Source organism: Rosa rugosa, chromosome 1 (assembly GCF_958449725.1).
Source record: "Rosa rugosa chromosome 1, drRosRugo1.1, whole genome shotgun sequence".
In the NCBI taxonomy this organism is placed as follows: domain Eukaryota; kingdom Viridiplantae; phylum Streptophyta; class Magnoliopsida; order Rosales; family Rosaceae; genus Rosa; species Rosa rugosa.
In genome coordinates this window covers 19,122,099-19,147,380 of record NC_084820.1, presented here as the reverse complement: position 1 = coordinate 19,147,380, position 25,282 = coordinate 19,122,099, and the positions used below count along the sequence as shown (strand labels likewise).

The 25,282-nt window shown below is 43.3% G+C and overlaps 2 protein-coding genes, 1 long non-coding RNA gene and 1 other non-coding gene across 11 annotated transcripts; 2 read left to right on the top strand and 2 right to left on the bottom strand.

Annotated features, from left to right (window-relative positions):
* Window positions 1-14,558: 14,558 nt before the first annotated feature.
* On the top strand, window positions 14,559-15,703 carry LOC133720384 (F-box/kelch-repeat protein At3g23880-like). The gene is made up of 2 exons (XM_062146680.1): window positions 14,559-15,399; window positions 15,561-15,703. Exons 1-2 carry the CDS (start codon window positions 14,559-14,561, stop codon window positions 15,701-15,703), a joined length of 984 nt encoding a protein of 327 aa, XP_062002664.1.
* Window positions 15,704-16,201: 498 nt separating this feature from the next.
* On the bottom strand, window positions 16,202-17,138 carry LOC133727498 (uncharacterized). Its single transcript, XR_009855219.1, has 3 exons — window positions 16,875-17,138; window positions 16,582-16,731; window positions 16,202-16,417 (listed from the first exon to the last, which is right to left on the bottom strand). It is a non-coding gene; the product is annotated as an uncharacterized LOC133727498 (long non-coding RNA).
* Window positions 17,139-19,880: 2,742 nt separating this feature from the next.
* Window positions 19,881-19,954, bottom strand: TRNAV-AAC (transfer RNA valine (anticodon AAC)). Its single transcript has one exon. It is a non-coding gene; the product is annotated as a tRNA-Val (tRNA).
* A 115-nt stretch (window positions 19,955-20,069) lies between these two features.
* On the top strand, window positions 20,070-23,281 carry LOC133722667 (F-box/kelch-repeat protein At3g23880-like). Of its 8 annotated transcripts, XR_009852899.1 has the most exons (3): window positions 20,071-21,470; window positions 22,610-22,678; window positions 22,755-22,986. XR_009852899.1 is itself a non-coding variant. In XM_062149572.1 (2 exons), exons 1-2 carry the CDS (start codon window positions 20,083-20,085, stop codon window positions 21,451-21,453), a joined length of 1,263 nt encoding a protein of 420 aa, XP_062005556.1. In that variant the 5' UTR covers window positions 20,070-20,082; the 3' UTR covers window positions 21,454-22,986. The 8 variants fall into 8 exon arrangements, 6 of the variants coding, with proteins under 6 accessions (XP_062005556.1, XP_062005553.1, XP_062005540.1 ...); XM_062149572.1 differs by having other exon boundaries at window positions 20,070-20,410; window positions 20,519-22,986; XR_009852898.1 differs by having other exon boundaries at window positions 20,071-22,678.
* The last annotated feature ends 2,001 nt before the right edge of the window (window positions 23,282-25,282 follow it).

The window sequence follows — 25,282 nt, the reverse complement described above, 5'->3', positions numbered from 1 at the left end:
TATATCGCTCCACGTAAAGTGATTATTTGCGCATAATTCTCTATATAGGCTACTTTGCCTAGTACATGCATGACTTATTGAAAACACTTCTTTAGTATTTCATTATCAAAGTCTGAAATGTTAAGCTAGAACATGTACATAATCAATATGTTTATATTGTATGCACTCCTTCGTCATTGATACATGTGTACAAACAAGCCAATCTTTTTGGTCAAATTAAACTATGTCAACCAAATGCTAATCATTTATTTTGTTCGGAGGAAACATGAACATTCATTCAACCGCAACTACGAGTTGACGGACATTATCGGAGTACTTTATCCGCCACAAGCAATGGACCGTCATGCTCGGCCAACTCCGCTAGCCTCCAAATCAGCATAAGATAAGTCACTATATCTTATCTCTTACACTCTTGCAATTAGAGCCTTTGCCATGACTATACATGTCTCCATGACCCTTACGCATGCCTACAAAATGTCATTAGCGACTTTACTACAAGTACATGCTATACACATATGCCATGCTTCTATTTTAATTGCAACTCAATTAAATAAACATGTGACATGCATCTAGAAGCTTGTGACACTTACGACTTAATTAAACATGCTCGAATAAACGACTTGCTCGGGTTACGACTCGCTTGGGTATCGAGTATGGCAACGACTTGCGCTTGGGCCACGCCCCGCATGTTCGCACAGCGCCTACACACTCAACTACACCCAACTTGCTCAACTACACCTAACTTGCTCGATCATGTCCAACATGCTTTACTTAAGCCCCAAGTTCACAAACGCTTCATGCTATGTCACCGGGACTACTCCCACAAAATTACTTTGGACACCCATTACACTTTCCACTATCTATTGTGCGTGTTATATGACCATAAGATCCACATATACAACTACCAATATTTTACATGTTCATACACATTAATGGAATATTGAATTCTTCTACCATTTGTCGCTTGCAACAAATCGAATTCTTTTCGTATTCCATTAATACGAACGGTAACCAATACAACAAGCATTCTACATATGCGCGTTTTTCGTCTCATTGTGCAGGTTAGACGAGTCCCTTCTTGCTTAAGGAGTTCGGGGACTTGTAGGGGCTAAGCACCTCTCGGACATTGTTTATGCTTGATGACTTCACGATTATAACTCCCCAACCAAGAAGCTCCTCTTACTTGGGGACTTCGGGGACTTGTACATACCTCCAACAATATGGAGGATTTGCTACATCACCAAGCATAAGTAACACCCTCTTTGGGACACCCACAAGCCATGGTGAGGCCCAACCGAGACATGCATCCCGTAGCCCCATGTTCAAGCTACGCTACGGTATTCGGAAGTGGCCAATACCTCGCCGGGAAGCCACCTTCCCGGCCTTGCCAAGTTGCCTCCATAATAGGCCTTTCTAAGACTAGAATAGTGGTTTTGCATCCCACATCTAAGAAAATGTAAAGGAGATGGCTTCCTTCACCTATAAAAGGAATGCCTCCTCCCACTCAAACTCCACTCCATTACACACTTTGTAATCCCAAACACACATACTACAAAATTCAAGTGGACGTAGTTTCCCGCTAAGGCAGGAAACGAACCACTATACTTCGCTTGTGTCGTTCTGTCTCTCTCTCTCTATTTATCGTTAATTAGACCCCTCGGTCACAAACATTAACAACATGAATATTCACATGTTGTCCATCGACTACGCCTTTCGGCCTGATCTTAGGCCCTGACTCACCCTCCGTGGACGAACCTTGCGGAGGGTCTTTAATCTTGCTTCATTTCCGAGATTATGGCATTTAATCTTATTAGTGGCATTGTTCATGATTTCTCAACTGCCCATCCAAGGGCTGAGGCCACACGAGTTGGCCTTATAAATAGCTATGCATTAGGGATGAGAAAATCAAACCATGGCTTACCCCAAAAATGGCTTTGGAAGCTTTACTCATCTTCCTTCTTCTTCAGAAATCTTCTCCCCACGATCTCACCCTTAGCCTCTAGATCTTAGGCCTTATGGTGAAATCTCAAGCCTGAGGTAGGACTTATGGCTTAATCTCAGGCAACTTCATGTCTTTGGCTTCTGAAAGCCTGGATGGAACATACCAGGCTTTGGTACTCGCTGAAGAACATGAGGCGCTCCCGCTTGGGGAATCTACCCCGGGAGGCTCATCTTCCTGAGGATTCCTCACGCGGAGCATGCCGGAGGAATGTGGAAGACCCCTTGAGGTCAACCACTCTTCTTCGGCGCCCCACTTCTTGGGCTTAACGATCGAACTTTCGTTTTGCCCCTGAGATGAACGGGGCAACTTGGTGGTCGCGCTCTTCTGAAGTCTGTCTGTAACAAGGCCTTTGCCCAGAAGGATGGACAACTGGAAGGATTGGGATGAACTTGGGCATGTCCTTTCCAACACTTCGAGTACAGACGATAGCAGCTGCCAAGGTTCAATAGGGTGTAAAGGCCGAAGCCTATATTCAATTCCTTCTCCACCTCCTCTTGAAGAATATCTAGAAGACTCAAATACTTGCTATTTTTGCCACTTTTGGCTTTGTAATTTCGCGAGTGTATTGTACTACCTTTGGCCGCAAAGCCACTTTATGAATACAATAATATTTTATTTCCAGTCTTCTGATGCATATTAGCCTCTGGTATAGGCTTTGTTACATTATTTTTAACACTAATTTGTCAAAAAATGTTCACAAATTGAAATTAGAAATTCAAAAATTGAAAAGTCAAAAACGTTGAGGGCCCCTAGTCTTGCTAAGCGATGCGAGTACATTAGAGTGGGGCCTCAAGAATAGGCCCTTGCGAAGATAAGGACGCGAGCAGAGGAAAACTATGTTTGCCCCCTATCCCTGGCGAATGAGCATCTGGTGGGTCTTCAAACTCCCACACACTGGAGTAGTATTTCTTTAAGTATCTGCCATTGATGGGGTTCCGGTGAATGTCGCCATTCAGATCTTTAATATGGAAAGCGCCCTTTTCCAGAACTTTGTGGATAACAAATGGTCCCTTCCATCGTGGTGTCCATTTGCCACGTCCTTCCAGCTTCTCCCCTAGCGGAAGCACTGCCTACCACACGAGCTCGCCCTCCTTGTAGCTGCGGCCACAGATGCGCTTGTCATAGGCGCGGGCTACTCTCTGTTTCTCCATGACTAAACTGTCTAATGCCACCAAGCGCTTTTCAATAAGGTCTTCATGTTCCTGCCACATGGCATGGACATAGCCTTTGCCAATAAGATGATGCTGCTCTTGCACTCGCAAAGAGTGAACATTGATTTCTAGGGGCAAAACTGCATCATGGCCAAACATGAGAGCATAAGGCGTCGTGGCTGTAGGATTGCGCTTGGATGTTTGATAAACCCAGAGAGTCTCATATAGTGTCTCGTGCCACTGGCGAGGATTCTCTGCAAGCATCTTCTTTAGGAGAGTGATGACGATCTTATTGCTGGCCTCAGCTTGGCCATTAGACTGGGCATAGTAGGGAGTGGAATGAATGAACTATATGCCCAAGTCACTCACGAGCTTCTCAACCTCGCCGCCATGAAAGCAGCTCCCCTGTCAGATACCAAAACCTCCAGGATGCCAAACCTGCAAACAATGTGGTGAAAGATAAATTGCCGAATAGTGGCGCCGGAAGCCTCTTTCAAAGGCTCAGCCTCTACCCACTTGGTAAAGAAGTCAATGGCAACGATAATGAACTTGTGTTGGAGAGAAGAATGGGGGTGAATCATTCCAATCAAGTCTAGTGCCTAGCCTCTCGCAGGCCAAAGCTTAATAATAGGCTGCATAGGGATATTGGGAATGTGTTGGACCGGTCCATGTGCCTGGCAGTCCTGGCAACCTTTCGCGAAGGTTATGCAATCCTTCAGAATACTTGGCCAGTAATAACCATGTCTTCTAATGATCCAACGCATCTTTGGACCTACTTGGTGCACGCCACAAACGCCCGCGTGCGCCTCAGGCATTAGGCGCTTTGCTTCTCGGCCATAGACACACCAAAAGTCTATGCCATCTTCTCCTCACCTGCGTAATTCATCATTCCTGAGAAAATAATTAAGCACGAAGAAACGGATCTTCTTATCTGTGGGTTGGCCTGGGTGTTTAAGGTACTCTATCAGAGGAACACGCCAGTCCACATCTATAGGATCTAGAACAGCCACCGTTGGTTCGTCAGGCGGGTCCGCCCTGGCAAGCCACGAAGGCAAGGTCCGTAGCTCTACCTTCAAAATGCGCTCGCGAACTACGTATTTCAAGGTTATTCCTGTAGCCAACTGAGCTAACTCATTCGCGGTGAAATTATGTTCACGAGGGATGTGTTCCAAGTCCACGTCATCGAATTGGGCAAGCAGTTCTAGCGCTCTACCCAAGTATGGAGCCAATAAGAAACTGGTGGACTTGAACTTTTTGTAAAGTTGGTTGATGACGAGCAGTGAGTCTCCCAAAACCTGTACATCCCGGACTCCCAGTTCCGATAACACCTCTAGGCCTATAATGAGGGCCTCATATTCAGCTTGGTTATTAGTGCACTGGAACTCTAATTTGAATGAATATGAAAAATGATCTCCTGTCCGATTTTCCAAAACGACACCAGCACCGGCCATTGTCTCCGTTCTAGAGCCATCAAAGTACAAAACCCAAGGCTGCAGCGAGATCATGGCATGGTATAACGCAGCATGCTCAGGTAAACATGCCAGATCCGGTCGATCTATTGACTCTGTTGCGACCTCCAAATCACGAACTGCTGGTACCTCCAACATGGGATGGTGTGCCAGAAAGTCTGCGATGGCTTAACCCTTAACCTCTTTCTGGGGAACGTACTGTAGGGAAAATTCTGACAAAGCCAGCACCCACTTGGCAATTCGGCCTATAAGAATAGGCCGTGAGAGCATATGCTTGACCAAGTATGTCTGAGCTATGATGCACGTAGTAAAGGACAACATGTAGTGTCTCAACTTACATGCTGAGAAGTATAGTGTCAGACACAGCTTCTCTATTGGGGTGCATCTCGTCTCACAATCCGTCAACATTCTGCTAAGGTAAAAAATAGCATGCTCGACCCCCTCTTCATCATCTTGGGCTAACAGGCTGCCAATGGAAGCCTCAGCCGCGGAGATATAAAGCTTAAGTGGGAAACCGGGCTTAGGAGGAACAAGAACTGGTGGACTCTCGAGGTAGGCCTTAATTCTGTCGAAGGCCTCTTAATGCGTGGGTTCCTAAACAAACTCATTTTGCCCCTGAAGCTTCAACAGTGGAGAGAAAGGATGAATCTTCCCGGCGGAAATGGAGATAAACCGTCGTAAGAAATTAATCTTGCCCAACAGCCTTCGCAGCTCCTTCTTCGTTCGCGGGGGGAGAGGCATTGATGATTGCATTAGCCTCATCTTTTGGTACTTCAATGCCCATCTGATGAACGATAAAGCCCAGAAAGTCGCCAGCTTGAACACCAAACACGCATTTTGCCGGGTTCATCTTCAACTTGTGTACGTGCATGCGTTCAAAGACCTTTTTTAGGTCTGTAATGTGGTCTCCCCACTTTTTGGATTTAACTACCATGTCATCGATATAAACCTCTACAATCTTTCCGAGAATGTCATGGAAGATCAGGTTCATCACTCGCTGGTATGTGGCCCCTGCATTCTTTAGACCAAAGGGCATAACCACATATTCAAAAACTCCCGCGAAGCCAGGACAGCGAAAAGCAGTCTTGTGCCTGTATTCTTCTGCAACCGGAATCTGGTGATAGCCTGTTGTCCCATCCATAAAGGACAAAAGTTTGTGGCCCGCTACCGCATCTACCAACATATCCGCAACCGGCATGGGGTAGACGTCCTTAGGGGTAGCAGTATTGAGGTCTCTATAGCCCATGCAGACCCTCATTTTGCCATTCTTCTTGCGAACAGGCACTATCTTGGATAGCCACTGATTATACTTGGCCACCCTGATAATTCCAGACTTGTGCATCTTCTCAACCTCCTCTTTGACCAGGACCTGGGTCTCCGAGTTCATTCACCGAGGTTCTTGCTTGACAGGCCTCTTGTCAGGTAATGTTGGCAGCTGATGGCAAACCAAGTCGGGTGACAAGCCTGGCATATCTTCATATTTCTCCGCGAAACAATCTTTGTATTCTTGCAACAAGCCAATGAGCCTCTGTTTCTCGCTACTCTCCAAGTTAGCGCTGATGGCCACCTCCATGGGCTCAGCTGTAGTTCCTAAATTAACCTTCTCAATAGGGTCCCTGACCTTTGGGGGAGTGTCATCCAATGCGGCTAGAGCTAGTTGAATTACCTCCTCCTCCTCCTCCTCCTCCTCCTCCTCATGGTCAGAGAATTCTTCGTTGACGCATTCCAAAGTAGCTACTCGATCATAGGCCTCTTTCTCCACCAAGTATGAAGATAATCTGTCATAAAAGAATGGAAGGTCGCTATACCTTCTTCGGAAAGGGAATAATCCATTAATTGGTCTAGGATAGGGGCACAGCGTGGCCAGGCCTTTCCAGGTCTTCCTTCGCGAGCGTAAGCCCCCACTGTGCCAGTTCAGAGGCCGTCATCCCTGTGGGGCTGTCTTTGTTATCGATGCCACTAACTTACAATGGAGTAATTGGCTCTAAGTAGTACCTGGCATCTACATAATTCACGGATATAGGGAAGGGCCTAGGATCAGCCTTGATCACTTCTGCTTTATCTGTAACCCTGTTCCACATGATCAGTTCCTAGTGAAGAGTAGACGGAACACAATAGCTCCGATGAATCCAGTCTTTGTCCAGAATGGCGCTGTAAGCTGCATAACAGTCCGTTACAAAGAAAGCGTAGACGCCTTCTTCTGGGCCGACCTTGATTCGCAGGAAAAGTAAGCCCAAAGTTTTGGTTACTGTGCCTGCAAAGTTCTTGAGAGTGAGGGAGGTAACCATGATCTTGCTGACCTTAATGCCATTAACTTCCGCTGTGATGTATAAAGGCCTCATATGCTGCACCATAGCCGGTGTTGGTCTGGTAAAACTCATGAAAAAACCTCTACTGTTGGCGTCTTCAGTCTCCAGGAACACTGTTTCCTCCACTGGTGTCGTGGCTGCTGAGGTGATCTAAAGCGGCTGTTCGTTGGATTCTTCAGTTTCTATAGCCTGGCATTCCTGAGCCGCGATAGGCAGAGCGTACTTGGCGGGTAGTACGTAGACCATGCTGCAAGTGGTGTCCACCACCTCTGTTTCGTCCATATCGTCGTCAAGGTCCAGCTTGGGTTCGTCAGCAGGTATTTCCGACTCTGGATCCGCGCTGAATTGCTTAGCGACATATGCAACCAATGATTCTTCTGTGGGAACCGCTACCTGATCTTGTTTTTGTTCCTTGAGAGCAGGAGTCTACTGCGGTGGGTCCCGCTTCTGCTTCACTGCTGGAGCATTTTCTGAAGCTGCGACCACTATACTCTGGATCTTCTTAGGTCTCCACTGTAAGCTCTCCGTGTTATGGCCTTTGCCCCCCAGTCTCTCGAAAACTGAGGGTTTTGTATCAGGTTCTTCGCAAAACAACCTGTGCCTGGCACTGGGTCTACTGGTTGGTGAGCTTTCTTTCTTTGCAGGCGGAGGTGTTTTTTCTTTAGTAATCCTGCAGAAGACACTAGGCTTGGGTGCACCAAATCCTGAGCTCACCTGTTTCTGGAAACTACGAGGAGCTACCAAAGGCTTACCGGCTAGCGCCTCCATCTGTTTCTGGTACTGTACCGGAGATTTCACCAATTAAGAAGGCTTAATTAGACCCTGATCGAGAGCCTCTAATGTTCACTTGGCTTCCCCAAACCTACGTTGCAGTTTTCTCTTCTTGGAAGGGCTGATTTCTACCGTTTTGCCCTTCTCTCTCATGTACCACTTTCCTTCCTTGATAATAGCGGTCGAAGTAGGCAGGATGTATGGCTTGGTCAAGATATCCTTTCGCTTGCCCTTGTCCTTCTCATCCTACATATTTTCCTCTACTGCAGCTCTCAACTTCTTGAATAGGTTGGAGTCTATACATACATGTACATTTGCAAGCATAATTAGCTATAATGAGCCACGCTCATTGTACCGCCAGCAGTACCAACAACCATCAACTGTGTGACCTACGGATAGCCAGCCAGGCGGGCTACGGCCTGGGCACAGGATCGTCCCCAGATCACCGTCGACGCGCCGCCACGCGTTGCGCCAAGACAGCATCAGAAGCTACTGAAACTGAGAACTGAAGCATCAGTCCCACATCGAAAACAAAGAGAAGATCAGACCTCTCCTCACCTATAAAAAGGTCCTCTCCTCTCTCTTCATTCATTACGCATTCAATACTCATCCAACTGTGCTTTCTATGTGTTTTGACTGACTTAGGCATCGGAGAAGTGAAGACCGCCCAGCGCGGTCTCCCTTTGACGTCCTATCTTTCGTTTGACAGTTAGAGAAGATCATCAAGTCGGCCGGGTAACGGTCCGCCCACCGAAACCACGTTGTACCGCCGGACTTCAGTTACCGCCAGACTTCAGAACATCAACAGAGTCCTTTAGAGAGGGCGGAGTCTCAGCTTTGTCCCTTCCTCTGGGGCTGGAAGGCTGGAAGTTTCGCGAAGGTGAAGCCCACTTAATTGGCGGGAATGAGCCAAAGCGGAACGTCTGTTCGACCTCTTCGTGCGACACTTGGATGCCACATTCTTCTTTACATCGCGAACATAGAACCACAGGCGAAGCTTCGCTAACGGGCTTAAGTTTCTTCTTCGTTGGTGCCTCTTCCTCTTCTCTCCTCTTGCCCTCAGTAGTCAGATCAAGAGTTGGCTTCCGTTGGCCCTTTCTGTTTCAGGCCACATCAACCATGTTCACCCCTGTGTCAAGGAAAGGGTTCAGATCCACTAGGGCTGCTGCACTGACTGGGGATTTGACTTGTAGACTCCCATTATTTAGCCAAACCTAGATTTGGTCCTTCAGCTTAACACACTCAGCCGTGTTGTGGTTCCACAACTTGTGGAAGTTACAGTACTTCTTCCCTTTCAGCTGATCTGGTCTAGGAAAAGGCCCAAAGTCGGTTTTCACCATCTTCGCGGCTATCATCTCATCTAATATCATGCGCTTGTTTGCATCATACGTATAGGTCAAAAATTCAGGTTTAGTGAAAGCCACAGACTTGAGCTTGACTGCTTCTTTGGTTAACTTCAACTGCTTAAGCGCAGAACTCTTTCTTCCAGTTAGCTCGAAAGCAGAAACATCGTTTTCCTCCTCTTCCGGAAACACCTCTTCGCCCTGATAATAGGGATCATATGTGGTTGGCCGATAATTTATAGCAGTCATTGTCAGGTGTTTCTCGGGAACGTATGTTCCCTTAGATGCGTTCTTCCTGGCATCAGTTTCCTGACGTCCCTTCGCAGGGCCAGAGTCATCCAATGCGGCTAGAGCTAGTTGAATTACCTCCTCCTCCTCCTCCTCCTCATGGTCAGAGAATTCTTCGTTGACGCATTCCAAAGTAGCTACTCGATCATAGGCCTCTTTCTCCACCAAGTATGAAGATAATCTGTCATAAAAGAATGGAAGGTCGCTATACCTTCTTCGGAAAGGGAATAATCCATTAATTGGTCTAGGATAGGGGCACAGCGTGGCCAGGCCTTTCCAGGTCTTCCTTCGCGAGCGTAAGCCCCCACTGTGCCAGTTCAGAGGCCGTCATCCCTGTGGGGCTGTCTTTGTTATCGATGCCACTAACTTACAATGGAGTAATTGGCTCTAAGTAGTACCTGGCATCTACATAATTCACGGATATAGGGAAGGGCCTAGGATCAGCCTTGATCACTTCTGCTTTATCTGTAACCCTGTTCCACATGATCAGTTCCTAGTGAAGAGTAGACGGAACACAATAGCTCCGATGAATCCAGTCTTTGTCCAGAATGGCGCTGTAAGCTGCATAACAGTCCGTTACAAAGAAAGCGTAGACGCCTTCTTCTGGGCCGACCTTGATTCGCAGGAAAAGTAAGCCCAAAGTTTTGGTTACTGTGCCTGCAAAGTTCTTGAGAGTGAGGGAGGTAACCATGATCTTGCTGACCTTAATGCCATTAACTTCCGCTGTGATGTATAAAGGCCTCATATGCTGCACCATAGCCGGTGTTGGTCTGGTAAAACTCATGAAAAAACCTCTACTGTTGGCGTCTTCAGTCTCCAGGAACACTGTTTCCTCCACTGGTGTCGTGGCTGCTGAGGTGATCTAAAGCGGCTGTTCGTTGGATTCTTCAGTTTCTATAGCCTGGCATTCCTGAGCCGCGATAGGCAGAGCGTACTTGGCGGGTAGTACGTAGACCATGCTGCAAGTGGTGTCCACCACCTCTGTTTCGTCCATATCGTCGTCAAGGTCCAGCTTGGGTTCGTCAGCAGGTATTTCCGACTCTGGATCCGCGCTGAATTGCTTAGCGACATATGCAACCAATGATTCTTCTGTGGGAACCGCTACCTGATCTTGTTTTTGTTCCTTGAGAGCAGGAGTCTACTGCGGTGGGTCCCGCTTCTGCTTCACTGCTGGAGCATTTTCTGAAGCTGCGACCACTATACTCTGGATCTTCTTAGGTCTCCACTGTAAGCTCTCCGTGTTATGGCCTTTGCCCCCCAGTCTCTCGAAAACTGAGGGTTTTGTATCAGGTTCTTCGCAAAACAACCTGTGCCTGACACTGGGTCTACTGGTTGGTGAGCTTTCTTTCTTTGCAGGCGGAGGTGTTTTTTCTTTAGTAATCCTGCAGAAGACACTAGGCTTGGGTGCACCAAATCCTGAGCTCACCTGTTTCTGGAAACTACGAGGAGCTACCAAAGGCTTACCGGCTAGCGCCTCCATCTGTTTCTGGTACTGTACGGGAGATTTCACCAATTAAGAAGGCTTAATTAGACCCTGATCGAGAGCCTCTAATGTTCACTTGGCTTCCCCAAACCTACGTTGCAGTTTTCTCTTCTTGGAAGGGCTGATTTCTACCGTTTTGCCCTTCTCTCTCATGTACCACTTTCCTTCCTTGATAATAGCGGTCGAAGTAGGCAGGATGTATGGCTTGGTCAAGATATCCTTTCGCTTGCCCTTGTCCTTCTCATCCTACATATTTTCCTCTACTGCAGCTCTCAACTTCTTGAATAGGTTGGAGTCTATACATACATGTACATTTGCAAGCATAATTAGCTATAATGAGCCACGCTCATTGTACCGCCAGCAGTACCAACAACCATCAACTGTGTGACCTACGGATAGCCAGCCAGGCGGGCTACGGCCTGGGCACAGGATCGTCCCCAGATCACCGTCGACGCGCCGCCACGCGTTGCGCCAAGACAGCATCAGAAGCTACTGAAACTGAGAACTGAAGCATCAGTCCCACATCGAAAACAAAGAGAAGATCAGACCTCTCCTCACCTATAAAAAGGTCCTCTCCTCTCTCTTCATTCATTACGCATTCAATACTCATCCAACTGTGCTTTCTATGTGTTTTGACTGACTTAGGCATCGGAGAAGTGAAGACCGCCCAGCGCGGTCTCCCTTTGACGTCCTATCTTTCGTTTGACAGTTAGAGAAGATCATCAAGTCGGCCGGGTAACGGTCCGCCCACCGAAACCACGTTGTACCGCCGGACTTCAGTTACCGCCAGACTTCAGAACATCAACAGAGTCCTTTAGAGAGGGCGGAGTCTCAGCTTTGTCCCTTCCTCTGGGGCTGGAAGGCTGGAAGTTTCGCGAAGGTGAAGCCCACTTAATTGGCGGGAATGAGCCAAAGCGGAACGTCTGTTCGACCTCTTCGTGCGACACTTGGATGCCACATTCTTCTTTACATCGCGAACATAGAACCACAGGCGAAGCTTCGCTAACGGGCTTAAGTTTCTTCTTCGTTGGTGCCTCTTCCTCTTCTCTCCTCTTGCCCTCAGTAGTCAGATCAAGAGTTGGCTTCCGTTGGCCCTTTCTGTTTCAGGCCACATCAACCATGTTCACCCCTGTGTCAAGGAAAGGGTTCAGATCCACTAGGGCTGCTGCACTGACTGGGGATTTGACTTGTAGACTCCCATTATTTAGCCAAACCTAGATTTGGTCCTTCAGCTTAACACACTCAGCCGTGTTGTGGTTCCACAACTTGTGGAAGTTACAGTACTTCTTCCCTTTCAGCTGATCTGGTCTAGGAAAAGGCCCAAAGTCGGTTTTCACCATCTTCGCGGCTATCATCTCATCTAATATCATGCGCTTGTTTGCATCATACGTATAGGTCAAAAATTCAGGTTTAGTGAAAGCCACAGACTTGAGCTTGACTGCTTCTTTGGTTAACTTCAACTGCTTAAGCGCAGAACTCTTTCTTCCAGTTAGCTCGAAAGCAGAAACATCGTTTTCCTCCTCTTCATCCTCTTCCGGAAACACCTCTTCGCCCTGATAATAGGGATCATATGTGGTTGGCCGATAATTTATAGCAGTCATTGTCAGGTGTTTCTCGGGAACGTATGTTCCCTTAGATGCGTTCTTCCTGGCATCAGTTTCCCTGAGGAGGTGCTCGAAGCTGCCTACCTCCGTGATCAGCTCTCTCATGGATTTGAACATGCTGCCATGCTGCTTCTTTCGTTGGCGTGGCTCCAAGCCCTTAATCGCCAGTTTAACCAATTCTTTTTCCGGCAATACCATGTTCAACTTGGCTTTCTGAATCTGGAATCGCTAAAGATAAGCAACAGCAGATTCAATAGGCTGTTGAGCCATCTGGGTAAGAGAGGCTAGGTCAACCTCGGGCTCTATAGCTCCGAAGATCTCCCTGAATAATTTTTCCATCGCGGGCCAGTTATCAACTAACCCTAGCTTCAGTTTGGAGAACCAGGTAAAGCAGCCCCTGATAGAGAAGTGCCAAAGATCTTGCACTTCAGGCTGTCATCATTTTGATACTGGCCGCATTGCACCTTGAACCTGGCCAAGTGAGTCGCCGCATTCTCAGTATCCTCTCTTGAAAAGGTAGAGAATATGATATTCTTGTAGCCCCTAAGAAAAGGTGCGAGCATTATGTGCGGCGGAAAAGGCCCCTCATAGACCTCATCAAGGTGCCTTTGGATTGGCCAACCTAATCATCTCTTCCACTTCCTCGCGTCTTACATAATCTGGTCCGGGAGGAGGGGGCGTTGCCATAGTTTGGAAATTAGTTTGCAAGATAGGCGTAGGTTGACTAGCAGCAACTGTTCCTTCTCCTAGGAGAATGACATGAGGAATGTGCGAAGGTCGAAGAGTATGAGTTTGCCCCGACACATCTTTGGCCAAGGCCAAAATCCTGACCGGGTTTCCTGCCTGGTCAATGCCATAGTAGTTCCCTGGAAGTTCCTGGTAGACGTTCTCCGCTCCATCGCTGTCGTATTAGGCAAACTGTACAGGATCAGTAAGAGTGCCTTCACCGATCTTCAGGGTCTTGTCTTTCTGTGCAACCGGTGGTGCAGTCTTGTCTTTGCCAAGCACTAGAGCCTTTCCTTATTCTTAGCAGATGGAGGAATAGCACCTACGGGTGGTATGGGGGTACTGCTACTGCTTGCCCTATCTCTAGCGTTTGGATGCACATACTTTCCTGATCCGGCAGGCTGGTTGAGAGCACCACGGACCGCACTGGGGTCTCCGATTGCCTTCTTCAAAACTTTCTTAGCCTGATCCAAATTAGCTCTCTGCATAGCGACCTGAGTCGCGAGGTTGGACCAGTCATTGCGAATGGCCACAACTTCAGTAGCAATATTTTTGCTCTGGGCGGTCTGGGCGGCATCATAGCCACGAGCTACTTGTGGTTCACTTTAGCCTAGCGCGTACTGCCCTCCATCCGCCTCTGAGTCTCCTGATCCATTCGCTGGAACATCTCGAGAGTAGCTCGTTTAGACTTCGCGAATGACATGTTCGTCTTTTCCCAGAAGTTCTCAATGTTAGCCTGCATGATGGCCAACTTTTCTTCGATGCTGGCATTCTCTGGGATAGGGGTAGGCACAAACTCATCGGTTGCAGCTACCGTGTCGGCCACAGTAGCATTAGTGGCGACAGGAACGTTACCAGCCTCCTTAGGTTGGGTGGCGGCAGAATTCTCGCCCTCAGAAAAGGGTTGTTGATTTTCTCCCTGTTCAAGATTCGACATCTCAGACGACGGCTGGCTAAGAGAAAACCTTTGGATTACTTGTTCTTCAAAAAGACCACGACAGTCGGCACGAAAGTGCGGTCTGTAACTGGAGGTCTTATGCTTTGGGCAGTTAACGTAAACCTTTTGGTAAGGGTTTCCGCTTGACTTCCCAATGGTGGCGAACGCAAAGAAACTTTAATGCAAGTCCCACTAGGCGTGCCAAAATGTTTGGCTCCAAAACCAGTCTGGGTAGCAAACTGTCTCTTTTGAGTGCGCGAGCGTGCCAACACCTTTTGGTGTAGTCGTCGGGGCGTCCCTTGACCTGACTTCTTAATCAAACGCTATGGACGAGGAGAGCACCAACCTCATCACCAGGTTATTTTCTCTGCCTTTCAGAAAAGAACCTCTACCTTACAAGTAAGGACTCCGGAATAGGTGAAGTTATAACCCAAACCCAAGTAGACTCATTTTTGGGCACCAGGTACGGCCCGCTATGCACAATCCTCTTACGGATATTGCCAAAAATACTTTTGGGCTCAAAAAGAAGTCTATGGCTTCAGTGGAGTTCAGCTCAGTCACTTCAGTCGAGTCTATGGCTTCTCCAAAGGCAATGGCAACAATGACCGAACATCTCCCGGAAGAAATCATAACACAAATCCTCTATAGGTTACCCCTGAAACAAGTAATCCGTTTTAGCTGCACTTCAAGGAGATGGAGGTCAATTGTCTCAGATCCCCAATTCGCAAAATCATACTTCAAATTCGCTTTTGAGCGGAGAACCCTCAGTCACAGACTCCTGCTCTCCACGCCCTCTCATATGGAATCCTTAGACTTGCAAACATCGTCGTTTGTGGACGACTCTTCTATCAGAAAGCTCACCTGCCCATTCAAGCAACCAGGGCGCACCGTCTTCACTCTCGGTTCCTGCAATGGATATTATATCTGGAACCCATCAACTGGGTTGTTCCTCAAATTGCCCAACCCGGGCTTTGCCTTGAAAGAAAATAAAACGATTTCATGTCTCCACCATTGTGGTTTTGGGTATGTTTCGGCCACTGACAATTACAAAGTTGTTGTAGCTGCTCCATCTGAGGTGAATCCAGCCATGCCTATAGAAGTGTTCTCGTCTAAATCTAGCTCTTGGAAAAGGATTGAATCCCCTCCCCACTTCTCCTTGATGTGTTGGGTCGATACAACTAGGGACAGTCTTACTAATGAGGCACTACATTGGCTCGACGAATTGCGTGAGCCGGAGCTAGACACTTCCAGATACACTATCACTGCTTTTGATTTAGACAAAGAAGAATTTCGGGAAATGTCGGTTCCTATTTCAGGTGAGACACTTTCATATAGTGTTTTTTTAGAGGTGTAGGGGTTGTTTTTGGAGGGAGCTTGTGCGTATCTAGTTATGGTGGTGAGTATTTTCAATTATGGGTGATGATGGAATATGATGTTGGTGAATCTTGGACCAAGCTGTTTAAGTTTAAGAATGCAGGGATTCATTTTGTACTACCTATCTTCTACACGGAAAGAAGGGTAGTTATGTGGGGAACCAGATGTTGGGCTCGGGAGATGGACGACCACTTGATAAGGTTTGATCATAACGAAGAAGAGAAGCTTGACAGGGTTGCGGTTTGAAGTGGGTGGTTGGGTGCACTTTTAGGCATCAGAGGACTTTGTTGCTAAGCGCCATTTTAGTGATATTGTCATTTTTCCAAAGGGTCACATTTTTGGAGGCTAATGTAACTCTGTCAATATATATTGTTCATTTGTGGGAATCACTACTAGCAAAACATGTATCTCACACATATTTGAATCTGTATGAAATAATGCTATTTCACACGGATATCAGTATGTAAAAGGCTATACCTACGGTGCAAGCACGGAATGTTTTTCGGTTGCCTTCAGAGGGAGCGCTAATGCTCTATTCACACGGTTTTGAGAGTCCGTGTGAGTTTTTAGTGTGGGCCCCTCTAACAATCCACATGCGTTGTGATATTTTAATGTTCCAGTCGGTGAGAAACAGCTTCCCAACTCACACTGATTTCAGTGTGGAAAAGTGATGGTATTTAAAATAAAAAAAAATCTGCAAATTAAAAATCTGCACCCATAGTTCAACAATATCCCCAAAGAATGGATCCAGATCTGTTCTTTCTCATTCCAAATTCAACAAATTAACTTTGGAATTCCAAGATGCAATTCTAAAACTTAAGAAAATCCTTCTAGAGTTACCAAGCATTACTCCCTGTCCTCCACCGTCTTCGCATTCTCTTGCACAATTTCCAAGTACTGCATATCTAATTCTTCATTTCAGGAACGAATCTCTGTTTCCTTTCTCAGCGTAGTTGCCTTCTGCAGTATTGAACAGCATATATAATTCACAAACCATATAATTCTAAACAAAATGAAGAAACAATTAAAGAAGTTTCTCCTATTCCCACTTTCCACCAACCTCAACATAAAGCAATAAAAACTCAATAGGAGGTGTAGATCTGCTATTATAAACAGAAACTTACAGCTTATTTGGGAATAGCCCAGAACACTGTGTGAGGTAGACATGGTTGAATTTGAAGAGGATAGTCAGCTTCATGGTATGGTTCTCATGAACTAACTAATCTTGAAGAATCCAGAGTAAATCACCAGTACCTTGGTAGAAGCAACAAGATCTATTTAAAATTGGGTGTTAGTAAATCAATTTGAAAAAGTTTAAGTTAAAAAAACGAAAAGAAAAAAAAATGCAATCTGAATTCGAAAAGTGAAAAAGAATATCCATAAGCAACACCCAAATCATATATCATATGACAATTACCTGAAGTTGCTGTCTGAACTCTTGGAAGAGGAGACCAAGATCTGAAGACGGGTGAGTCGTCGAAGATCGGAGAACAGAGAACTCAAGAAAAAAAATTCATATGAAGTTCAGCTGAGAATGAATTTACTTTACAAGTTTAAGTTATATTGAGATCAGTTTTCAATTCATACGTTTTACAGTATAGCTACTGAAATCCGTGTGAAATGCATTTATAACTCTTACTGATATTCGTGTGTATCTACCTCAGTGAACTAACATTGTCATATCAATTGTCAATCAAATTTTTGCGCACGGATTTTTGTATGCAAATTATCTTCATACACGGATGTCTGTGTCTTCACTGTACACTGATATATGTGCAATGCTCATTTCACACAGACATCTATATCAAAATGTATTAGCTACGGAAGACCGTTGTTGTATAATATGTATAACAAAAAAATAATAATGATTTCTAAATAATGAAATATTTTATTCACACTGAAATCTGTGTGAATAGGTTTTCACACGGACATCCGTGTGAATAGGTGAGATATAATCTTAGCATTCACACTGAAGTCTGTGTAAATTGTTGTTTCACATGGATTTTTGTTGTTATTGGTACTGCACAAATGCATGTGGGCCCAATTCTACTTTGTTCACACAGATATCTGTATGAAATTGTCTTTCACACGGATATCCGTGAGTGTTGAAAATCTGTGTGAATTAAATCTGTGTGAGTTGCCCATTTTGCTAGTAGTGAATCATAAGTTTATCTTTCCTTATTATCATTTGTTAGTCAGATGATTATAGTATCCTCTATCCTATCAAAGAAAAAATGGATGTTGTGTTACTGAAATGATTATGAAATCAAGTCCTTGACAGCTTTTTCATTGTCCAGCAAAAGAGAGGTCGAGATGATGAGGACTGGTAGCTTTGTGGACTCAGGACTCAAGATCTGGTTCTGGTTAATTGCTTCTCAGTTGGTTCTGCTATAATTTTTGCTCGAGCTTTACAAGGAATCGGTATGTTCTTTTCTTGTTTTTAGAAATAGAAAACTGAATTTTTAGATGCTTTTGTATCTCATTGTCATTAAGTTAATTTATCATGTTTCATACACAAGTCATTTCCTACCAGATGATCTGACCAATCCAATGGTCAAGCTGTCTGATCGAAGATCTTCTCGCCGTGATGAGGCTGGATGCCTGAGTTACATGTATGGTGAATGAGGTGTGGGTTGAGGGTAAAATGGAATACTTAAGAGTAATGGGATGGTGAGTTGCCAAAATTATGGCTAAGATTCTAGATGTTGAAGATAGGCAAAGAATAGTTAGAGAGAAAACCAGGGACGGAACCATGACTGTAAAAGAAGGTGAGCTGAATCAAACTAAGTTCTGTGTTTGAAGGAAAAAACAAATTCACTAATCTGTTTTATGACATTTCCTTGATGAAAAACTAAATTAGATCCTATATTAGAATTCAATGCTAAACTCTTAATTGAAAAAATGATAAATTTAATTAGAGAATTCATTTATTTTGTTTTGGTCAGATAGAGAAGTCTATCTTAGATGAACCTGAAAGGGCTAAATACACAAGGAAAAAAAAATTAAGAAAAGAATCACAGAAGAGAAGAATAGGAGAAAATGAATTAGAGATGAGAGAGAGGGAAAGACCTTTAGGGGATATTAAGACTATTCTATAATCTATACCCTGCATATATTAATTAGGGCTGGGATGGTTCGGGTTTGCCGGAAAAAAAAAAGCAAGAACCAAGACTGAACCGACGGGACAAAATTCAGGTCGGTTTGATTATTTCTAATCTCTGAAACCGAGCAAAACCCGAATAGACAAGAATCGGTTCGGTTTTAGGATTCTTCGGTTCCATTTATGCTTGAATCCCGATCTAAATCTATCTGAAAATCTGGAGAAATCTTGATACCAGAAGAGAAGAATAGTTCAAATTGATAAAATATGTCTCTGGTAGTCTGGTACAACCTCTATAAGACTGGAATAATTGCTACAAAGAAGAAGTGAAGAAAGAGGAGGAGGAGGAGGAGAAGAGAAGAAGAAGAATGGTTGCAGCGAAGAAGAAGTGAAGAAGGAGGAGGAGAGAAGAAGAAGAATTGATGCGGCTAAGAGGGAAGAGATGGGGGAGTATGATTAAAAAGAAAAAGAGAATAGAGAAAGAGAAAAGGAGGTAGGTGGGTGGCCGACAGAGACAAATGGGAGTCAGAGAGAGAGAGAGGATGAGTTTAATATTTTTTTTTGAAAGGAGGATGAGTTTAATACTTTAATCAAAGAAGTATGAGGCCTGCCGAGCCCACTTGCTGACACCAAACAAACCAAAATTATACAATAATGTAATATAACCACCTTGGTTCGGGTAAAAATGGAAATTAACTATAGGAACCAGAACCGAACCAGCTACTACTCTACGAAACCGAACTGCAACAAAACAACTAAATTATAATAGAAAACCGACCCAAACCGGCCGGTTCGGACCGATTCCTCGGTTTTTCGGGTCCAAAGTCCCAGCCCTAGATAGGATATTTCTTTTAAAAATTGGGTGGGCTGCAGCACACCTCAGGCACCCCTTGGTTCCGTGCCTTTAGAAAACTATCAGTCATTAATTGTTATTATTAATTTATTACTCGTATTGTTGCTAACAAACTTTACAAGATGGAGAACAAAGTATTCCTGACTAATCTTGTAATTGACTAGCACCTGTCCTTGCATGCTCAAGGTCCTAATAATTAAATAAATCCTAATATGAGTAAAACATACAAACATTCGATCTCAGTGTCCTCTGAGAATAATGTTTTCGAGATAAATCCCAAGATCTCGAAGTTTACCTGAGGATAATAGTTTGACTTCATTTAGGAGATTGACTTGAATGAGAAAATACATTTTGACCAAAAAAAGAAGAAGAAGAAAATCCATGGGATATCAGGATATCAAATACGAAAACAAAGTTGAAGAGATTAAGGCCCAATATAAAAAGCCCAGTATGGGTATATAAACATTAAGTGGCTTCGCCCGGGTTCGAACCGGAGACCTTCAGTGTGTTAGACTGACGTGATAACCAACTACACCACGAAACCTTTGAGTCAAGGATCTGTTTTCCTATTACGAATCGAATTGCAAAAAGGAATAAAAAAGTCTTGGTTCCTCATAATTTGTTCAGGTTTTGTTCAAAAAGTTCAAAAACAGAAACCCTAGTTCAGTTCAGATGGTGGTTATGGCTTCTCCAAAGGCAACGCCAACTACGATGGAAGACCTCCCCATAGATATTTTGATGCGAATATTCGATAGGTTATCCCTGAAACTATTAATCCAATTCAGCTGCGCTTCAAAGCGATGGAGGTCCCTTGTCGTCTCAAATCCCCAGTTCGCCAAATCGTACTTCAAGCTGAAAAAACTCTTGCTCGCCACCTCTTCTCAACTCGAATCCCTAAACTTGGAAAAGTCGTCGTTTGGGGACTATTCTTCGGTCCGAAAGCTCACCTGCCCATTCAAGCAACCGGCCTATGCCGTCAACATACTGGGCTCATGCAATGGTATGGTGTTTGTTGCAGTCAATGTTCATGATAGCTTTTATATCTGGAACCCCTCAACTGGGTTGTGCCGCAAATTGCCTAACCCAGGTTTTGCCTCGATTAATACAGACTTGGACTTATCAAAAACAATTTTATGTCTCCACCATTGTGGTTTTGGCTATGTTTCAGCCACTGACGACTACAAAGTTGTTGTAGCCGCTCACATTATGAATTCAACCATGCCTCTAGAGATCTTTTCATCCAGAGCTGGCTCTTGGAGAAGGATTGTATGCCCTCCCCACTTTTCCTCATCGGCCTATATGAGTGGAACCAGGGGGACTTTTACTAATGAGGCGCTCCATTGGCTCCAAAAACTGCGTGAGCCAGAGCTAGACGCTCCCGGAAACACCATCACTGCTTTTGATTTAGCCAAAGAAGAGTTTCGGCAAATGCCGCTGCCTCTTTTGGGGGAGACGAGTTCAGATAGGGACTGTTTTTTCAGTGATATAGGGATTGTTTTTGAAGGGTGCCTGTGTGTATCGAGTTTTAAGAGGCAGAGATGGGGAGCCGGGCATCGTAGTCAGTATGTTCAATTATGGGTCATGATGGAGTATGGTGTTTGTGATTCTTGGACCAAGCTGTTTAGGTTTGAGATGGACGATGTTAACCTTAGCCTACCAATCTGCTGCACAGAAAGAATGATAGTTATGTCGAGATACAAACGTCGGGATCTGGAGTTGATCAGGTTTGATCATGATGAAGAGAAGCTTGACAATGTTGCGGTTTGTAGTAGTGGTCGATATACGCTTAAGATGGGTCTCTGTGAAATGATAGATTATGATGAGACGCTACTTTGGCTTCCTGATTCTAGGGCTGAGGGAGGTGATCGAAAAGACTCAAAACCCAACAGAAGCAGAAATATTACGGTTGAGGTGGGTGACTGTGACATGATAAAATATGATGAGACTCTACTTTGGCTTAATGATCATCTTGGTGTGGAAGAGAATGTCCAGAGACTTGGAACCCAACACGAAGCCTCAGCAAGCAGGAATGTGGAGGAATAATTGCTATTCAGATTCAGGTTACTAACTCGTCATTTTCACTCTCTTCCTTTTCAATGCTTGCTCCATGCATTCGAATTTCGAAACATGAATTACATGCCTTCATTTATGTCTGGTTACTGAATTGGTTGCCTAGGTAGATGTATGCACATTGTGGATGGCATGAAGAAGAGTTGAATATGATCCAAATTCATTATAGCTCTACGGAGTTTATTGGTTAAAAGACGCATTAGTATCTATATCTTGGTCAGCGTAGAATTAAGTGTTACTGATACTTTTAGACTCTTAAGAAATATTATACAATCGAAAATTCAGGATGGTTTTATGGTTTTACCTTTGTTTGTGATACTGAATAGTGTTCATCTTCACATTTTTCTTCAATTATTGTTTCTTCATTACTACCCTTCCACAGTTTTCATTCTACATTTGATTTCCTGCCTTGACACTTATACTCACAGTATTGATCCCATACATGTGCCAATGAAGCTATTGGTATTGTTTCAGCTCACAGTAGTCACTAATCTGAGTGACGTATAAAAATTTCTCCTCTATAAACTATTTGCTATTAGAAATTTCAGTTTGTCACTCAGGTGGCCACAAATCCACTTAAACTCTGCTTTCTGTGTTGGCCACTAAAAAGTAGTTACCTAAAAGTGTTTGTAAATGTTGTAAACCAAATAGAAAACCAACATCTAGGGTAAAATCAATTTCTTCGTAGTACAAAGATGTGCATATGCAATGGCTTTGGAAGATGTTTGTGTAAAAGTGATGCTATCTATATTGTCTTACCCTTGATTAAAGCATTACTGTACTTGAGATATTAAAAGTTACCACCATACCAACATTACTACACAAGTTGCATTACCTCTCCAACTTGTGGGCAAGTGCAAGCCTTAACCGTGAAGTTGGAGGGTAAGCTGGTAAAGCATCGCTGGACTTTGATATGCTCATAGGCTTAATCGTTTGTTCTTGTTTGCTATAAACCGCATAAAGAAATCAAAAACCATGTTTTATATTTAAATGTTAAAGATACTGTTTGAAGTTCTCCTAACTATGTCTTATTGTGTGCTTTAGAATTGGAACATCTGGAAATATACACATGTCGATTAATTCAATGGAGTTCCCCATTTCCTTAAGTATTTGTTCTTTTGTATCTCAGTGTACTTCATTACCACAAAACTAGAGGGAATCAATACACTTCTTCCTAGTTGGTGATTGATATTTCACTGTGAGTTGTAAAAGTGCATGTTAATGCTCTGCTTTTATTTTGTAGGGGTTTTAAAATGTAGTGTATGTTAATGCAGACCAACTTGTGGAGCAGAGGAAGTTGTTGCATTTTAAGGCATGCCAAATGACTACATGTGTTATGTGTTGTAACTTGTGAATGTGATGCGTATGTTAATGCTGTAGTTTGATCTGTAGGGATTTTAGAATGTACATTTGCGGTCAATGACAGGAGACTGTTTGTAGTTATGTGTTGTTAACTTATGAAGATGATGGTTTATGTTACTTGTGACAATGTTGTAGTTTTCTTGATTGATTGACCTTCGTTAATTGGATGATTATATGTTATTATGTGCGAATTATGGGCAATTGTTATGATAATTATATCAAGCTTGCTCTTGGTGACTCATCTTCTGGTTGGTTTGAAACTTTGAATAACATATATGGAAGCTTTGGGATTGATCGATGTGTTCTATTCATGTATTTTATTTTGCCATAGTCTTCTGTAGTGAAGCAAGAACACCATGAAGAAGTGGGAAGGTGATGTACCCAGCTTCCAAAAATCAAATTCATTTCTAATTTGTAGGCTTTTATATCCAAAAAAAAAGAGAGAAAAATAAACAAATCGTTCTGGGTTTATGAACATCATATTTATGTCTTCTTCATTCTTCTGCCATTTGTTTACTTTGGAAATTCAGTTTTTAAACTTTTTTTTCTTCTTCTAATTGGAGATTCAGTTTTGAATGGTGGTGGCAATTGATATGCCAAGTAAAACCGATGTAACATCAAGAGGCCATGACATTTGAACAAACCCAAGACTCCAAAAATGAGAATTGAGAATACATGAACAAAATATGGGTCCACTAATCAAGAAGTTTCATACCCAAAACTATAATCCACAAACTCCAACTCTTACTCAAACCAACAGGGCCCTAAATAGACATGTATATCAATTTCAATTGCAGAAAGTCCACTTTCTAGACTCTGATATGTGATAATATATTCTTTTGGCAAGAGAGAACATTTTCATTCATTCATTATTTGGAAATAATTTAGCTATAATTGTGGACAAACATTTGTCAATTGTGCTTGATTTTATCTGCAATTGAATTTGCCAATGAATTCAGACTACCCTAGAATCTGATCTCCACAAAGAATTGGTCTATGAAAATGGATACTATTACATTCATTAAATTTGTTTAGCACCATTTAAGAGTATCCGGAGCCGCAACAAGCACCAATACCTATGCTATGTACTTGGATACCTATGCTTTAGACTATACTCAAATTCAAACTTAAATCAAATTAAATTTTTTACCAAATTGGACTCTTCAAATAAGATGTCAGTTTTTCATTTTTCTTCAAATCACATTTCAATTCGAATTTGCAAAAGCTGGGTAGAAGTGAATTTCTGGAGACACTTGAGAAAAATCTATTAAGATCTGGTCGCTTCGGTAAACCCCTCGGACAACCCAACACATTTGGCACCAATCAATAAATAAATTTGATGAATCCTACTCTTTCTAGCAGAAAATTTCGTGCCTCTTAAAAAAAATCCTTTTTGTTTTTCTATTACAAACAAGAAAAATACTACTTAATACCTCTACAATAACCAATATCAGATTGAACATAATAATAATAATAATAATAATAAAATAAAATAAAAAATTTTAAAAATAAAAAATCGTTCATTATTAATGAAGTTCTTCTTGACAAAAAAATAAAATTTTAAAAATTAAAAAAAAAATCGTTCAATGTGGTCAAGAGACAAGACAAAATATTCTGGCCACTATTTTCCATATATATATTATATAGTTTTATGGCCCAATATTGTTGAGCTGCTTTCACTGAATACAATCCATTCTCCTTCAAGCTTGGAACTTCCCCATCATCATCATCATCTCTGTTTTATTTATCTCTCCAAGAAATTAAAACAGTTGCCACCTCCCCCCAAACCAGACAAATCAAGGCCATGCCCTCCACATTCACAGTTTCACACTATGGAATATGGATTGATTCCATTCCTCTATAATTTGACCCATCAATGTCACACACAAAGAAAAACAATCGTCATTTGGTAACAAAAACAAAGCACAGGCATTAACTCATGAGTTTGAGCCTCTACCACATAGTCCCTCCCCTGGTTAGTGGTTACCATTTTTCTCGTCCAAATTTAAGAGCCATTTCCAATCAAACCAAACCTCACCAGACAATTTCATTGGAAGTTACACTCACAATCTTCAGTTTTATGGTTTTCATGGTGCTTTCATGTGGATGTGTCAATTCCAATTCCAATTCCATTTTTCTCGTCCATCTTTATGGATTCCATCTTTGTTTCCATACTTTCCCAAATGGTGTTAAAAATGTGTATACATGAGATTCCAAAAGTGCAAGCCCTATTGGCCAAATCCATTAAATAATTTTTGACCCTATTGGTCACTAATTTTTTTCCCAAAAAAAGTATGTCACTAATTTGTGTATAACCTTGATTTGGTTAGGATCCATAAAGATGATAAAGATGTCAATGTGACAATTGCAATAGCTGATTATGGTTCCTCTTCATATGATTTAATGGATGATCTCCTGGTATTTGAGAAATTTTGAGAAA